This window comes from Anser anser (assembly GCF_964211835.1).
Source record: "Anser anser genome assembly, chromosome: 9".
In the NCBI taxonomy this organism is placed as follows: domain Eukaryota; kingdom Metazoa; phylum Chordata; class Aves; order Anseriformes; family Anatidae; genus Anser; species Anser anser.
In genome coordinates this window covers 25,882,879-25,901,967 of record NC_139729.1, presented here as the reverse complement: position 1 = coordinate 25,901,967, position 19,089 = coordinate 25,882,879, and the positions used below count along the sequence as shown (strand labels likewise).

General features: G+C 37.0%; 1 protein-coding gene across 1 annotated transcript in view; it reads left to right on the top strand.

The window, feature by feature from the left end:
- Nucleotides 1–19,089, top strand: part of LOC310903845 (uncharacterized protein) — a 41,102-nt gene that overhangs the window by 13,823 nt on the left and 8,190 nt on the right. Inside the window, exons 4-9 of the mRNA XM_083847809.1 lie at nucleotides 308–500; nucleotides 1,545–1,666; nucleotides 3,540–3,681; nucleotides 12,200–13,287; nucleotides 15,006–15,180; nucleotides 16,290–16,450. Coding sequence (XP_083703935.1) covers nucleotides 16,432–16,450 — 19 coding nt within the window. The 5' untranslated portion in view covers nucleotides 308–500; nucleotides 1,545–1,666; nucleotides 3,540–3,681; ... (1 more) ...; nucleotides 15,006–15,180; nucleotides 16,290–16,431. The remainder of the gene's footprint in view (nucleotides 1–307; nucleotides 501–1,544; nucleotides 1,667–3,539; nucleotides 3,682–12,199; nucleotides 13,288–15,005; nucleotides 15,181–16,289; nucleotides 16,451–19,089) is intronic.

Sequence of the window (19,089 nt, the reverse complement as noted above, 5' to 3'; positions counted from 1 at the left end):
GATTAATATAGTTCATCTCACCATTACTTGGCTTACACTTTTGGCCTATTCTCAACAAACGAAAGTCTCAATAGCAACTAATTTTAGTGTATATGGAACATCTCCTGACAGTGGGTTCATAACAACCTATTGAAGCTTAATTTACATTCATGTTTTAAAATGCTTATGAAATCTGAAGACCTGAAGTTATCATAGTAGACTCTTCCCAGAAAACAATTATTGTACATCACTAATTCAATCATATTTTTTAAAATTCTGATACAAATACATTAAGTAAAATTGAGCAAAGCTTTTTGATTTATTGCAGTTGCCAACTGTCTGTGATATTTTTCATCCTTAATCGTCGCTGCATGAAATCAGGAATAGCATGTAACTGATCTGCTAAATGAGTCAAAGTGGTACTGTGCTCCTGGACACTAGATGAAAGCAGTGTTATGTGACAGAGCTGATCTATTTTAGCAGATTTTCTGCGTGGATTAAGACTATAAATCTGTTATATGGTATGTTTTGTTCTGTTCAATATGCTTTGCATCTAGACTGTATTATTCAGCAGGCTTTCTATCACAGATGGTATCTGATTCATTCAGCCTAATGTGGTTTGTAGCCATTTGGCTATCTACTAAGTATAGATTTTTTAAAAATATTATAATTTGTCATTTTATGGGATTAATTAGATTCAGACAATTTTTCTATTGAATTATGTGATGGCTTTGTGTAACTGTGATAAGAACTGAGTTGGCTCAATATTAAGAAAATTTAAATATCTACCCCTTAGGCGGTAGAAACAATACAAACTTCTAAGGGCTCCCTACATGGATTTTGTGCTTTAGACATCTGCTCTGATAGCAGCAAAGCCTGGATAACTGATTAATACTGTATCAAGGCTTTGGAAACTTTTTGCTTAGAGTAGAGTACTTCTGACAATGAACCCGCTAATCTGTTTGCTGTGTTGGAGATAGTAGGACAATCTGGAAAAAGGAGCATTCTCATACCCCAACCCACCGAAAACCAAGACTGTGCTACTTGAGAAGCTACTTATAAAAACCTGCCTTTTTAATTTTATTTTTATTTATTTATTTATTTATTTATGAATGTCCTAGGATGCTTTGAATGAGGCAAAATATGTAACAAAATAGTTCCACCATGTGCAGGCTGTGAGTTAGCGTCTCTGGTGTCTTCAGCAGGAATAATGGCTTCTAAATTTCTCATCTTACCATATACTAAGTATTTTAGATAAATCTCCCTGTGTGTTAGTTATTTTACTAACAGATCATTTAGGCTGTTGACAGATGGGCAGTTGTGTATTGAAAATGGGAGGCATTGACCCATATATCACATGGGATCACAGTAACATCGCTGGTAGTTACTTGCATAACTCAGGAAAATGGGATTGTCAAACTGCAGTCTGTTGATAAGGTTGCAACAGGTTGTGCATAAAACCTTAATAAAAATGAAAAGTTGAATTAAAAAAAGTGTATCCTGAAGTAGTGTTTGAAATAAGAAATAGTGCTATCAAACTGGATATATTTCTATTGCTCTTCTAGGCAGCACCTGAGAACTTATACAACGAAGGCACCATCTGTCAGAGCATCATCTCTGTTTGCAGGTTGTAGGTTTGTCTCCAAACCACCTCACTGATGTCCACTGTGTGTCCCACGTGAATGTTGTGAGTACGACACCTACCTCATCAGCTGCCGTGGCAATAGCATAGCTGCTGGGCCAAATTTTAATAAATAATGAAAGAATTGAGAAAACTTGGGTTGGTTAATAGGCATGTTTAGTTGTGTTTGAGGCACATGGTAATGTAAGCATACACATGAGAGTTGGTTTTATCGAGGTTAAATCTGGGGTGACCAATCAAATGTACCCTGAACTCTGATGTACATTCTGATCAGGTGGACATGGCCTGGTGTCCAGCTGCCTCTTGGTAAATAAATCCACTAAATACAAATGGTGGACTGCAGAGTTTCTGGATGTACACGTTCTGCTGGATTGTCAGTAGGGAAAGGGTGTCTTAGGGGGAGGGCTGTGTGAGTGGGGGCACCCAGTAGAGGGAAATGCTTGGATGTGGCTAACAGTGACATTGCAAACAGGCTGGAGCTATGCACCAAAATGCAGCTCAGAGGCAGCAAAATCAAAGCAGTGAAGTTATCAGTGACTTATAATTAAAAAAAAAAAAAGGAAAAAAAAGAAAGAAAAGAAAATATGATCTATGTGATATAAGCCCTTATTATGTTTACCCATAGCTTTTAAATACTATCAGAGAATATACAAACTATGCAGGCTATTCACTGGGGCACAAAATTTCTTTTCTGCCAGCATTCGATGAGTGACAAATCAAATCCAAGGATCTCCAGTTGAGAAAATGATATGCCATCTGCTCGCCATTCATTTGTGAAGCGTTTTCATACTGAGAATGGGAGAGATGCGAGTCAAATGATTATGATGCCATGGACAGAGAAATACTCATGTGTCTTATCCTTTTAGGAAATCACAAGGAAAGCATCATACTTCAAATTTCTTGTAAATGTATAGATTTCAGATTCTGAAATAAAGTATTTTCATTTAAGGTGGTGAAACTTAAAAGGAAAAAAAGTGCTATTTTTCTTCCTTGCAAAGCCTCACAAGTTAATCAGCTAGATTCTTCTAATGAGTCTTGAATTATTTGCCATTGACCAGCAGCATGCTGGCGTTGACAGCAAAGGACTGATTGCCTAAAAGAGAAGCAAACAGATGAGTCAAGGGAATTAGGTTAAATGTAGACTGCTAATGAAAGGGACAATCTCTTTCCTCCTCCCCATGGCTCTTTCTTGAAGCATCTCTGGAGACAACTTCCAGAGCAGCAAAAATTGAGCCAGTATAATGAAGAAGAGTGATTTTGTAGAAATCATTAATATGCAGTAGGAAAAACTACAAAATGCTTACTGTAAAGCTGTTGATTCTAGTGCCATAAATTACAGTTGTGGAAATTAATGCATTTGCCTTTGTTCAGGCTTGGTAAGTACTGTGAAGCATTAGCAATAATTCCATGGTTGTTACATTTGAAATTGTATTATAGTTGTGATTTTGTTCCATTCTATAACGTGTCCAAAACCATAACAGACACCAGCTTTTGGCATTAGTTTTGAAGGATTAAGTCTTATTCCTATTGGATTTGAACTAAATTAGGTAAAGTGTTTCTGAACTCCTGGTAAATCCCAGCATAATTTTTATATATATATATATATATATATACACACACACACACATACATATATATATATATAAAAATTTAAGCCTAGTGTGAAGGATTTATTTAGGATGATATTGCTGTAGTTTACCATCCCCTATAATTGCAATTAATAATGTAACTACAATCAAAATGAATCTGAAATAGGAATATTGTCAAGAAACAGTGACTCTGAAGAACACTGTACATTGTGGAAAATCATGTTAGCATAAGATTGTGTTGAAGAGTTTTGTCTGTCTCATTTTTAACATTGGGTTTGGCTAGAACTAGAAGATACAAGACAGGTTAAAATAATGCTCTTCTTTTTCAGAAAGTAAAGTAACCAAGAGACTGGGCAGCCCACGTCAGGGCTGCCAACTCCAGCAATGAACCAAATTTAGAAGCTGTTATATGAAGAATCTACAAGACATTAAATTTAAATGTTTTCCCTGCATAAATACCTCCTAAAGTAGGTATGTGTATAGTTTGCTGAATTGTTTTTATGATACATTTGCTGTGACTTTCTTGTGTTCTACAGAAATAGCCTTTTTTTTTTTTTTTTTTTAGGAAGGTTTTTGTTCAGTGATTACTACAGCCCTTGACTCCAAAGAGCACAAATTGCTAAGTCCAAGTGTGTCTGTGGAAATCATGATTGATAGACAAGGGAATAAACTTGAGCCTCCACCCGCAGTATAGGGATAACAGCTAGTCGTGAGAAGTGAATTGTTTGGTTTTGGAGACAGGAAGGGTGCAGTATGTCAAGAGGAACAGCTAGCTTGTTTTTCCTAATTTTTATGAATGTTTTCCATGCCGATGTGTTTGAATATAGCTGTTGGATTTTGGTGAATTATTGAAGTCTTAAATACTGAATTCAAAAGAAAAGATAACTTGCGTTAGTAAGGAATTACGAAATAGAAAATGTGTCCATGAAAAAGTCAACAGTGATGGAAAGCTGCTCCACCTTTAGATAACAGACTTGGCCAGGTGATAGAGAACTAAAGAAAACAAACTCTTGATCAAAACAGCACCTCTCCGAGTAAAATAATAATCAAAATTTGTGTAGGCTGTCAAAAGAGAAAGAGAACATGACACATCCTTCTCTTGTTCCCCTTAGTGTCATGGTTCAACTGGGTATCTTTCCAAACTTCTATTGGCATTATCTTGGGGCTTTTATGAGTTACCGTAAGTTAGAGGAGATATTTAATTATTGTCAATTTGCTACAAAATATGAAATGAAAGCTAATTCTCAAGCTCTCTTTGTAATTTGTATTTTATTTATTTTTTCTTCTAAACAAGCAAATAATTTGTTCTACATAGATTTATGAATTGATTACAGCTAGTAAATGTTTCACTGGGTAAATTCTTTAGCAAATAGGTTTTTGGCAGTATTTGACCTGCTGTCCAGCTAGTTCAATAATACATAAGAGTAAAATCTTTCTTACTATTAATCCCATACCATAGCATCTCATTTGCTTGTTGTAACTGCCCTATGCATAAAATATTCGAAGTAGGTAAGATTGTTACATATGAAAGCAAATGTGAATACAGATTTGTTACCTATATCTTTCTATGCACTGCTTCTAGGGTAGTTGCTCTGTTTGTCAGACACAAGATCTGTCTTGCAAAACTCAGTAAGAAAAATATCAGCTACACAGTTGTCCTGAAAACAACTTTCAGACAGGAGCTGTTGCGGAGGATATTGCATTGTGAGGGGAAAATCACTGTAGACAGATGCAGTGAAATAAAACCCCTAGAAGCCCCTAAAAAGCCATTTAACTACATCAAGATATTCAGTCAGTACACACTGTAAAAACCTCAAAGGGAATTAGGTGTCATGTAATATTTTGTGCTCCTGAGTAAGGCAGGAATTTACCAAAATATTAGTTTCACCTTTCTGATGGCACAGAAAGCTCCACACAGAGCAATGTGCAAAACCTGATTTAGATAAAATACTTGATATTTCAATTCTGACTCTCTTCCAATAAGCTTCTGTCTAAACTATAGTTCTGTAGTCCTTCTGTACGTGTATACGTGTGTGCACGTGCATACATTACATGTAGAACAGGTGACGTAACTCAAGTCTAATCTGAAAAGCATAAGGTAGACAAATCTGCCTTTGGCTAATGACTGGTAATTATTTTAAACTTGCTGTATGAATTGCAGAGTCGTGTTACACATCATTTTAAAACTCATGCTTTCAAATAGTATTCAATTCATACCAAAATTATTTTGTGTTAAAGTAGCCATGTAGTGCATGTACAGAATAATCTAGGTCTTGCAAAGTGTTTACTGACAAACTAGGAATAATGTGAAGTATGTCCTCAGTTTCACAGATTCTTTTGGTTTTATTGCTAGAAATCTGATGCTGGCAGTGCGGCAACACCTGCAAAAAAGAAGTCCTTGTAAGACAAATGCTGATAAATTCTGTTTGACAGTGCAATATGAGATAGGAAAGGGAACAGTCTCACTTCCTCTGGCAACAATAACCAAGCATGGCACCTGCCAGAGAATCGTGGCACTGTTTAAAATAAATAAATAAATAAATAAAAAATGCAGAGAGAGTACAAGATGAAATACTTTCTCTGAGTAAAAAGCTATATATGAATTCTTCAGTAGAGAGCTGTATCGGGAACAGTCTCATTCCAGATTTCCATTACAGCTTAATGCACATAGCTGGATGGGAATTCAGAATAAACCAGAGCTTGCAGGTCACAGGCTTCAGTCCCTTAAGAGGACTAGAGTACTGTTAGTTCTGCAGGGAAGGAAGGGGGAGAGCGACTATGTCTGGGTGTTGGACAAAGGGAGACGAGCAAAGAACTAAAGTGTGACACTTTACAAATGCCAGCCCTGTCATTTTGATGGTGACGAAAAATACCATGCCCAGGGCTGAGCCTTCTCTGAGACCCTCCCAAGAGGAAGGAGCTACTGGGTTGAGCAAGAACACTAAAAAAGTAAGATGGACCTGGCTATTATTAGCAAGAGAGGATCAAAACAAGACCTGAGCTCCTTCCAAGTGTATATTTCTGGTGGGAAGGGAAGGATGGGAGAGGAAGAGGGGTGCAGGGGCTGTCAACATGGGGCCATTTGAGAGAGGGAATTAGCAGAAAGTAGTGGAAACAAATTGTTGGAGGAGGAAAAAAAGAATGTAAGAATGTGAGAATGTGAGAGCCTTAAAGAGCAATTTCTGCAGGAAAATGCAGCCAGCTGAGAGGGCTGGACAGGCACCAGTGCAGGACCACACCAATGGATGGACAGAACTGGCCAGCAGATTCACTCTTGTGCATACAACACCCACACAAAATGTCTGAAGGAACAGAAGAAGGATTGCTGTAAGCAGTATTAAATTTTTAATTGATCTGAACCATTTTTACATTTTTAAATGCATGTATCAACAAAGCTAAGAATATTTTCATCAGGAAAGCTTATTTTCTATTACTATAAAATTAGAGCTGAGATCTAACTTTCATCTCCAGATGTTACGTGTTTCTTTTGTGTCACTATAACACCAATCAGAATGGCAAGGGAATTTTATAGGATTTATTAAAATGTCATGTTCCACCACAGATCAGGCCTTTGGCATTTGGGGAGGATGTCATGTGGAAATCTCTCCCTGTGAGCCTCCTGTACCACTCTCCCACCCTTAAATGAATCTCTCATAGACAGAGGAGATGCTGCCGCCCGAAATATTTAGCAGTGAGGTGAATTTCAGAGCTATGCAAAGAGAAGGAAGCAGAGAGCTGGACCGTGGAGTTCAAACCGTGATTATAGAGCCCTAGCAGGCATAAACAGTGGGATGGGAATATGCTGACAACCTTGAAAGAAAAGACTTTGCTTTTATGAGGTCAGATGAAGCCATGCTGCTCTTTATGGGTTTGAATGATCTAAGGGAGGTTTTTGGAAGAGCATAGATTGCCTTGTGGTGTTCATTATCCCTTGATCTGCACAAAATGTTCCTGTTCGTATCAGGGACAATTTCCTTGGCACGTTCCTCGCCCGTGGTATTTGTCGGGTGCCCCAAGGGGGCTCCTGGGCGGCTGAGCCCCTTGGCTGGCTGCTTCAGCTTCTGCCAAGACCTGGGAGCTGCCGAGGGTGCAACAACCTCGTTTGGTACTGATGCTGCTGTTATGGGTGTTGTTTGAGACCTGGGAGGTCCTTGCAAGTCTCCTGATTTGATTTTTATGGTAATCTTTTCTAAATGATAATTTACGTGAGTAGTTCTTTATCCGTGCCAGTAACAAAGCGTTGGCACCACACGCTCCTCTACTACACTTGCCCAGAGAGATCAGACTCGGAGTGGTTTCCTGGGGAAACCATGGAGACAATTTATAGTTTCCAAATTTGTGCGAGAAGTGTTTTGCCCTCAAGTGCAATGCATTCATTATTAAAAATGAACTGCGAAGGTTCTGCTTACATGGAAACATTTGTTTTTGTGTCACAAATAAAATGTAATTCCCAGGCTTATTTTTGTACTTTAGAATAATCTGGGAGACAAATTGGTGTCCTATATAGTCAAAACTACAAACTTGCTGTCTTTTCTGTCAGAGGAGATATCATCATGGCTTTTTAAAAGTCAGCAGAAGTTCTGATGTTCTAAATCTCCTTCTGCACTCCCAGGTAACTTTAAAAATGATCCTTGTATTATGTAGCATCTCATTCTTAATTTTAGCTCATAAATGAACTTTTGGGAAAGGTCTACAAATTTGGTTCAGCTGTTTTTTTACTATCTTCAGAATATGGAGAATACATTCCATTTTATATTTGAAAGAGGTTATTTTAGGGACTCGAATAACTCAAAAATGGGCAGTTTTTAAACTATCTAGGTTGTACTATATTTAGACCATTTTCTTGCAGGTGAATGACTGTGACAGATTTGAAACTAAAAATAGTTGCATAATAACTATCATAATACAAAAATTATTACAGGACCCTGACACAGATCTTTCTGGCCACTGATAGTGCCGTATGTCTGTAAATGCAGAGGGAGAAGTTTCAAAGGACTAATGCCAAGTCCCACTGGCTTTAAGCTCCATGGACATAGAAAGTGCTCATGGCAGTAAAAGGGCAGTAAATCGTGTGCGAGGAAACCTTGCTGTTATGTGTGCCTGATGACCCTACCCAACAGCAGCTTTTATGCAGAATCAGGGCGATTGGAAGACAACCACGATATCTCACGTTGTTTCAGTGTTCTGCCCAGATGAAAACTTTTCTGCTTCATCTGAGCTATTGCTTCATCCTTTGAGATGTTGTTTAGCCCGAATCCTATCCTGATATTTTTTTTCTTTGCACATTTATTTAAAATAAATATATAAATAAATTGTATGTAGGTAAATTACCCATACAAACTAAAAGCCTCATCAACAAAAATAATTTTTTTTTTTTTGACTTGTAATCAGTGACACCTGCCTGTTGCTATTAGATACAGCTTTTTCAGGGAATCTGACCTACGAGCTGCCAGAGGCTGGAAGACTATTATATGAAAGCTTCATGATAAGGTTATTTTCCATTTTTTCATTGGTATCTATTAGCCACTTGGCTAGATAGCCTATTCCATTTGAGACATTACCACTTTTGTCTTGTAATAGGATCCCTTTTTATGGTCTGTTTTTTTTTAATGAGCAGCCATTAAATTTGATTCTGTATAATTTTAGCACATTTATATATATGCAAATATATACATGTATATGAAATTTTACTATAAGAAATGAAATGTGAAATTGCATTGTACAGACAAACATGGCCCATTTTTGTAAGGAAAATATTGCTTTACACTATGAGGAGCATTTATTTCTCAAAATGTAACAAATTCTCTTCTCATTTCCAAAACAGGAATAAGGTAAGTGGGCAAAATATGATGGGACCTTCCAGTAATGAGATTGTTTTCCTCTTCCACTCAGGCCTATTAGCTTTAAACCCTACAGTGCACCTCTCCAATTGCCAGTTTGATTGAATAATGCAAAATTTGATACAAGCACTCTACATTGCTTAATGTCCTTCTTTCATTTCTAATTCCTGAAGATGAGAGGTGCCTTTTTTATCACCAAGTGTATTGCCCATTTAACCCTGTAAGGAACAACTGGATGAAATATCTGGAGCGTGTGCACACAGGAAAAAAAAAATTCTCCATATGCTAGGCTTTCTATAAAAACTACTGGCATACCTTGCAATATATCTCCTGCACCCAGATGGCAGTAACATGCTCTTTATAATTGAGGACAGTACTTTGGCTCATAGGTTCAACATTTCCACATATATTTATTATGATTATGCAAACTACAGGGGAAAAAAAATAAAAAAAAAAATCCACAAACTAATAATTGTAAGACAGCTTAATGATCTTGTAAAGGCTCAGCTAAATACAGTTGTATATTCCCCTACTTCAAAAAGTCTGTACAGAAGTACAGAAGTAGAATAGTTTATTTATTTATTGAGGAATTCCCTCATGTTTGGGGCTGTAATCTATCCTTATGGGATTTAGGTTCAATTATCTGCTTTTGAGCAGGATTTCTTACACCATCTTAAGTAATTTAGCTCATATCCACAGTAGGCTCATGTCTATTTAGTTTTGGAGATCTCAATCTTAATGGACAGTATAGGTGCCAGGGAAGGACAAATGTATTGTCAAGCCTTAGGGGTGCTGTGTATCTACTGAATATCATTTGTGTGACAAGTATCCTGGCATACGGGAGGTGTTTAAGTAGTTTCTAGTGGAAATCTGAAGTTCTCTGTTAACTATGTTATTTAATACCTGGGAGAAGAAAACTTGCAAGCATAAGAAAAAAAGAGAGTTGTCTACTAATAACAAAAATAAAGAAGAGGTTGTATTTCATCTCTTGCCCATATTTTTCTAGTGAGCGGTAGCAGTGAGATGGCTATAGCCTTGCCTTGAGCATAGGCGATGATTTATCCCTCAGCTGTACTGAGGTCTTGTGCCCAGACACTGCAAGAAAGCCTGGGACCCGGCAGAGGAGTGCCAGGAGCTGCACTGATACATAGCCGTCTGGATTTGCCTTGGGCAAATGTACGACTCCTGCTTAAACTGCAGGAAAACTCCTTGCTATTGGGCAAGGTAATGCATTCTTTGGTTTACAAAACAATCTGCACTTTCCCTGGTGAAATTTTGAAACAATCAATTGCGATGGATTGAAACAAGAGAATTGTGCATTTCCATGGGGCTGGGTGTTGGATATAGGATCCTCTAATGGTATTATGTGCACATAAATTCTCTGAAGATAAAAAGAACCTGAGTTGTCTGCTTTGGGAGCCAATTTGACTCTGAGCCCAATATCATGTTGACCAACCCTTTAAAATTCAGCTGTGTTTGTGTATTTTAATCCATTTTCAGAGCATAAAGTAACGATTGTGTTCCCTGCTGGGGACTGTGATTTACAGTGGTTGTTTTAGGTAACCGAATGCTATAGCTGCTTAAAGAAAAACATGTATTGTGCCAGTTCAGTGCGATACTTCTCAAATTTAAATGTAGGATCTTCTTCTTCATAGATTCAGCACTATAAACCCACAAACATTACTTTTAAAAAAAATCCAAATATTACTACTTGAATATGCACTTTCCCAACAGGAGCATCATGGAGATTCAGGAAGAATTTGGACAAGGTAGTTAGAAGCTTTAAAAGGATGTGTAAGATGGGTAAAAAGATCAAATAAGACTTTTTTTTTTTTTCCCTTGACTATTATGGACAATTTGTAACAAAAACACAACACTATTTCTAGCAAGAAATAATGTAATATGGGTGTTAGGAACATGGGCTTAGAAACCCATATCAGAAATCTACCTCCTGCTACCATGCTGTGATTCATGGCTCAGCTAGTCAATCCTAGGTGTTATGGGGAAGGGGTGGAATGGCTTTTTTCCTCTGACAGTGTCTTTAAGGCACGAAGAGACCCTCTGAGACAGGGCAGCAGGATGCCTTCCTCCCCTTCACCACTGAAGTGGATGTGGTAATGCAGCTTTCTCCTTGCCTCAGCACTTTCTTATATACTATCTCATGGTATAATAACTGTGTCTGTTTAGCATTCATATTTTATTTATGCTTCTACCTTTATCTACTAATTTTTTTAGGGTTTATTAGTATAAGTGTCAAGGAGACAGGAAAGGGGCCTATGATGTCTGGGGCTTAGTTTTCCTTTTTGCATCTGAACTCTTGCAAGAACTGTTTTTTCTCATATGCACCATTGCACTAATTAGTTCACCTGATAAAGGTTTAAAAGTTTCAAGGCCACTATTGGAAAAAAAAAAAAAAAAAAGGCAACAAGCATAAGTAACAAAGGCATATTTGGAAAGCAGCACTGAGATGATCAATCATTGATGACAAATCCAAATTTTCATGTTAGGATGTGCAAAAGCACATTGTAGACATCTGTTCTGTGTGCAAAACGAATAGCAAACACTTATTTTCTCAGCTCTTTTCAAATGAGTAATCTGCTAGAAATTGAGCAGAATTACATGGAATATAGTCATTTTAGTATACATAATCTGGAAAAGAATAGATCTCTAAACAGATGAATTCATAAATTATGTATTTTTGACATTTAGATACATCACAGGGACCCTATAAATCAGCCTCTCTCTGAAGTTATAGTGCATGAAAAATACTTTCAGACCTTGATCATATTATGAGACCAACATCTCTTGCATTATGCCACTGAAAATCGCACTGCAAAACTTCCACGTGCCACACTGCCCTTAACATCATTTAACTTTCAACAGTGTTTCAGGCTTGCACTTATCTACCCAACGTGCTGCTACATCATTAAAGCATTTTACTGTTCTTTTTTTAAACAAGCATTCCTTGTTAGGTCTCCTATTTTTAGTCCTTTAAGCTCTGTGTGTATGCTCAGAGTAGTTGTAATAGCTCTTTCTATATAACTTGTAGAATAGTTTCTATATAAACATATAGGTAGTGTTTTATCTATATATTTTCATACCGATGTAGAGATATGAAACATTTATGTAGCTGTTGCCGTTATACACAGGTATGATGGCGAGATGAGCACTATAGCTCCCAGGAGGGTCGGTCAGGGAGCATCTGGTGAGGCGCTCAGCTGCCACGTGCAGGATCCGGCCCGTCTTTGAGGCTTCGTGTCCATACAAAAGGCAAGTCTGGTCCTGGAGATGGTTTCAACTGGTTCAGGATTTTCTACAGTTTTCATTAAAGGTCTGAGTGCAGTGGGGATTTGATTTCCTTTTCTGCAGCCATCTGTAAGACTTGTGAGAACAGCTGCTCTTAGAGCGGGTGCCAACTCCTAGATTTCCTAGGAGAGAAGCTAACAAGGTTTACGGAGGTCTGTCTTTTAGATCAACCAAGGCTGTCATTGGATATTGCTGGTTTTGCTTTATTAAACAGATACTAAATTTATTTAAAATTAGTAAACACCTGGAACAGAGTAACATTCTCAAAAAATTTCTATGTAGAGACTGGAAATTGCCACAGTGAAGAACCTTTATTGGATGAATGTGTGATAAAGACAGTTTCTGATCATATTTTTAATAGCTTATTCATAATTTCATCCATGGAAGCAAAAGCAGAAGCAAACTGAATACACCAAAATAGGTAAATATAAACCATATTCAAAACTGGTCTAAAATGAATAGAAAGCATGAGTATATTATATTACGTGATAAAATCTAATACAGACATTCAGATAATGAAATTACCTGTTGAGAAGTTATTCAGGCAAATTCCAATGGGCCTGTGTATTTGAACAATTTAACAAATCCTAGAGTTTAATTTCCAGTGTTGACTTGCTGCTTAAAAACAGGGCAGTCCTGTGTGAATATGGCTTGGCCCATCATCTGATGTTCCTCACAGTCATTTAAGGTCTCTGTCCATTAAATGGTGCTGACTCTTTTGTTTTGTTTAGTTTTTTTAAAAGACATTTTCTCTCAAAGTGCTTTGCTTTATGATGCTATTTATTCACTTGTTTATTCATTTATTCATTATTCTGTTTGTCCACTTTTACTGAGGCAAGCTTTTTTGATGGTTCTCTCCAATTTAGATATTATTCCAGTCGTCTACCAGCTTTGAGTTGTAATTGTTATTAGTGCTTCAGGTCACAACCAGGTAACTGAGGTTATCCATTTCCACTAAGTACAGCGCTCCAAACTGTAGAGTTCAAACATGAAACTGTAAAAATGCGTTCTTTATCTTCAAAGTGTGTCGATTCAAGTGACGTAAGATGGCATTTTGCATAGCGAGCTTCTAGACTGTTTGTTACTCATTTAAGAGAGTCCACTTACTTTCACCATAGCCAGACCCAGTTATAGAGATCTCATTAACTCTGATGGCAGCTCAAATTTTCATTGTTACCTGTTTAAGTAGTAGCAAACAATAAATTTATCAATTTGCTATCATAGTAATTCACCAAATTGTCATATAATTTTATTAGTTTGTACCAAAGGTACTGTACTGCAAAGAAAATGTATTAAAATTTGACATTTAATCTCTGTCTTACAAGACGTATATAGATGATGAACATTCATGAACATTCTGTCTATTTTAATCATTATTCTCAGCTAGCCTAGACAAATATTTCCATGAGTACCGTAGCTGAAATGCAAATACCAGAAAAAAATAATAAAAAAAAATTAATAGTCTCTCTGGGGTTCATAACCCAATTAGTTAGGGCTTGGAACTCAAAAGACCTTACTATTGAAATATGTTAGTTTCCATAACAGAAATCATACAAAGCTGGAGGTCTGTATCAAATTACTTATATTTGCATTATGAAATAGACATTACAAAGAGAGTTTCTGTATATTTTTTACCATTCTTTTTGGACATTAAGGCTAATTTTCTCTCATCATTCACTTCTAAAATTATCTTAGAATAGTTGTAACAACTCTCTATTTGATACTCAAAGTTGCCTAGAGGCTTGGAAATGATTCAATGGAGGCAGTTTCCCAAAAGAAAAGAAGCATTTTTCAAATAGAATTTAAAGGTCAAACTGTTTCAGAAATATTTTAGCTATTAGTAGAGATGCTTAAAAGCTTGAAGGAAAAATCTGAACTTGTCATTCCCAGTTTACAGTCATACTACAGTTCATTTCATTTTAAGATGGCCTGACTTTCATTAATCTTATGTTCTATAGAAGGCTTGAAGAAATACTGCAACCAAATAAGTTAATCTACCTCTAGTCTTGAATTTGAGAGGTGTTCCATGTGTTTTTGCATTCCAAACAAGGGACTGTTTGAACAACGGTTTATATGGTGAGAACATTTAAACAAATAAATATGAGATCAAAATAAAGTTTTGGCGAAAAATAGGTTCTATGCCAATGTAAGAAACTGCCAGTGCCACGTCCTGTGATATATAAGATCATTGTTTTTCATAATTTGTAACGAATTCAGCAGAGCACTAATTACACAGGTGTGAAGAGCCTGAACATATACTTTTCTGCAGCTGGTGTTCTGTAACTCCATTTTCTCTAGAGACATCTGAAATTATGCTGTTCTTGAGGTTGAATTAGAAGCCCTCTGGGGATTACAGACACATTGTCTGAGAGTAAATGAGAAGATAGCAAGGGTTTCTTCTCCACAAGCAATAGTCTAAGGCAGTGGCAAATAGACTGTCAAAGTTCGCTGGGCTGTGGTTAAGAGGAATTAATTTCTTAAGAGATAATACCTAAAAAGTAATGCAAATAAACAATTAATTGAAGAAAAAAAAATCATTTACCTGTAACTAGAATTATGTCTGCTTCAGTGAGCCTGAACAACTCCTTTTGTTGTTAATGCCTACTAACTAATTTAGTTGCTAATACCTGCTAATTCCATTTTTATCAGCACAGAGGAAAACCCAAAGCCCATCACAAAAACGCTGCCGATAGCCAAATAAACTCCCTTATTACACAATATCAGTGCGAACTAAGAAGTACCTTCCCGGCAGAGGGGCTCAGCAGCAATTGCAGCTGGGGAGCTGGTGAGTCTGGCTCGGCACCGGAGAGCTTGTGTGCAAGAGGTGAGTGTGCAACCCCATGCTGTCACTAAGCCACTCCACTGGACTGGACTATGACTGCAAAAACGGAGGACTTTTTTTGCAGCGTCCCTGCTGTCATGTAGTCGGGTGACGGATGCTTGCCTCCTAGTGGCTTGGATTAGGGTAATTGATTGAAAAAATCTGATTAGTTCATGAAGTCAAAACTCTGTATCCATATCAACCTCACCTTCGGCAATTGTAGAACTGTTTTCTCTGCCTTTACAAAGTCACTACAGAGCCAAGCCTTCTCAATCAGCAACTTATTCTTCTGCTCTCTTCTGTTTTTTGAAGTATAGTATGCAACTAAAGTGAATCTTGGAAAGGGATGAACAGACTATGGGACTCTCATAATTTTATTGTATATTTCAATTGTGGGTGTATTTTTTTCTCCCCTCCCCAGAGAAGCATGCAGCCTGTATATTGACAAGACCTGGATAGGTTCTGCTGACCAAGATTCTGCTGACTTTCCTGTGAATTCTAAGACACAGATATTCATTTCACACTTTCTGTATTCAATTCATTGATTTTCTTTATCACGTTGCAAGAAAATGCAATTACCTGCCAAAAGCATGCATCTGGGAGTGTTTTCAGATGATCCAATGTTATCTTCTTTCTATTTTTGTCTGCTAATGCTGGGCATTAAAAACAAAGCTGGCTCTTTTCAAAGGCAGTGCCTATATTCCCTATCCACACGTACACAGCCACAGTTTTAAGATCATAAAGGTGTGGTATGATCATGTCCCAGTTTTGCTTGAGTTTTATGGTCTTTGTACAAATTCCTTTGGCATTTCCACAGCTGGGCAAGCTCCACTCTTCTTAAACTGAGGCAAAACACAGCCTTGGCTAGGCTTGAGCTTCTTGAGTTGCTTCTTGCAGCAAAACATGAAATGTGTGCTTGCAAAGGTGGCTTGGCAGAAAGAATCATTTCCAAAATATACCGTGACTTTTATACAGGAAGGCTTGAGACCAATATGGCCACTGAGCTACTGAGATTAACAGGGTTGTGGATATAAACCTCCAAATTATTGTCATGAAAGGGACAGAGTGTTTTGGCTGAAATTACTTTTCATAATTTTTTTTTCCTTCTGTAGATGATTCCTCTGTAATATATTCGGTGCTAGTTATTGGCAAGAAGCAAAAGATGCGAAGTGGGAGTTTAAAGAAGAAAAACATCATGAAGATACCAGGTCTTTCCTGACTTTTCCACATCATGCCATTTTATTCAAACAGACCATGGTCCGACTTCTAAAAAGTAAGTTTCTCTCAAGTCAGATAAAGCAGCTCTGTTTATAGTCTGGATCCATAAATCTGAAAGGAATTGTGTGTTAATATCTATCTATATGAGTAATACAACACGATATTAACACTGAACAGTATTATGCAAAGATAATTACTGACCCAAGCCTTTAGCTCGATCTTAACACATTTATGAATATTTGTCTTTGCAATTACTGTTTGTCTCCAATCATTATAATTTTATTTCTTATTCAGCTGGCAGACTATGACCTTAGAAAAGATACTTGCCATAAGGTACTCATCTTTTTGTGTTTTAAATATGTAATACAAGTTTAAAATATATCTTGTTAATCCTTGCGCTCATGAGTATAGATTTTTTTCTATGAAAGATATGTAATTTCCCTTGTCTGAGAGTACAGGAATAAGAGATAAGAAGGGGACTGAACATTATTTAGACAGTTCTGTGGCACTCAGCAAATTATCACATTTTCTTCATTCCATATAATCAGAAATGAAAGTGTACACAGTTTGCTAATAGTTAAGTAGTGGAAGTTATAATAATTTCTTTGAAAGTTTGACTTGTAACAAAAGGACTTAGTGTCAGATAAACACCCTGTCATGAGACATATAAAGTCTTTTTTTCCTGAATACTAAGGCTGAGGAAGCAAAATTGCACAATAAAACTCCTACAGTCAATAAGCAATAAGTAACCTGTCAAACATAAGTAAAAGTGGAAAAAATTAGGCAATGTTGGCATCTACAAAGATCTACTGGAGCAACAAGGCACAACAGCAAGAAAATTAATGCCAACACCTCTTATAGAAATTACCAGCCTCTTCAGTTCAGTTTCTCGGAAGTAAATGTCAACTGAGTCAAAGACAGCAAACACCTCTGTAGCTTGAATATTAAAATGACTTTGTAGGCAAATGCCTCGAGCATAAAAAGTAAGGTGCTAGGCTTAAAAATGAATATAATTGAGGAAAGCATTAATGAATAATAGCTGAGTGGCAGTATGTAAGTTTAGGACACCTTTATGCTTATGTGAACATATTGTTCTCATTCTAGGCAAATTGCTAGCTGACAGCTGGCTCCACCTCTACTATAAATTATTGGACTCAAGAGCAAGCTGGAAATCCAGCGCAGGATCATCAGGCGCAGTGGAGTTAGTTTGTATTTACACTCTGGTAACCAAGCTGGGGATTGGGTTTCCAGCATTAAGGAGTCTTACATAAAGCAAGATTTGCTTTTCATTAAGTTCCATGTTGACAGACATAAATCCTCACTGTAAGTCCTTTCTAATTTATATTTTGTTAGGATAGGCCAGTACGCACAAAATTTTTCCTAATTCATCTGCTGCATTGTAAAGCTTTTATTGTGCTTTAAAATTATTCCAGTATTTTGATCTGTGTTGTCAGGCTTCATCCTCCACTGGTCTTTTTCCCTAGAAAATGTAGGTGACAAATATTCACAAACACTAGTTAGATCTGTGCCAAAGGGAAAGTTCAAAACAATAAAGCTCTAGCCAGAAAGCTATATAGTGGGTGAACTGTTTGTTCACAATTCCTATGCCTCTTTTCCATCTCAGACCTACTCAAACCTTCCTGTTAGTTTTGTGGTTTTCTTTTATTTGTTTGTTTGTTGGTGAGTTTAATCCTTTTTTTTCTTTTTTTTTTTTTTTTTTTTCCCTCCACATTCTGTTTATATTGCTGGATGAAACCAAGAGGGAAAAGGGTATAGCAGCACCTTCTTTATTCACTCTCATCAAGAGAAACAATCTGTCTTTTTTTAATTTTTTATTTTCTGGAAATCAAAGGCAGAGGAGTTAAGAGGAAAAACTAAGTATTTTAAAACTTCCAGAAGGTGAAAAACAGGACCTAGTTGTGCATTCCCTGTAAGAAGGGATAAAAGCCTTCCTTTCTCATGACAAAATTCTAGATGCCTTAAAATCTATTAATGTGATAAATTTCATGACTAGTTTAGGTGCTTTCTGATAGGGTTGGTTGGGTGTGAACATGGGGGAAAGAGTAAGCGAGCAATTTTCCACTACCAGAAAAGGCTGGGGTTGAGCTTTCTCCACTTGAAGACTGATGTTTGTAGGATCTGAGTGGTCACAACTTTATTAAAAGCATAGTAAACAAATAAATAATATGTTTTGGATCTGTATCTGCAACAAGGTGAGTTTGAGGACCAAACTTATGTTACAGTACTGGGACCTTAATTATTGTGGGCCAGTATCATCCACAGGATAATCAAATTCACTGGAAGTATGGTGGAAATCAATACGGTACTGTGGTTGGCACTTGTAACTTCTTTGTATGTATGAGTTTCTACAACAGAATTCTCGATACCTTGCGGAGGAGGGGGAAGCAACCAGCAGGCAAGAAATAAACGTCTTCCTCTTTCATCTAAATTTAGCTAGAAAAATAGTCACAACAAAATTAGAGATGTGCTGAACTATCCATAGGAGATTCTGATCCAATATTAGCCTACTTACCCTGTTACTTATCTTCAAATGAACACACCACCAGCAGAAAGGATTTAGGTTACATTTGAGTAATCCAAATCTTGTAGGTAGTGGGGTTTAGTGAAACTGGAGCATTTGTTACTATAATTTAACTACAAAAAACAGCATTTACTAAAGTGAGAGGTCTGACT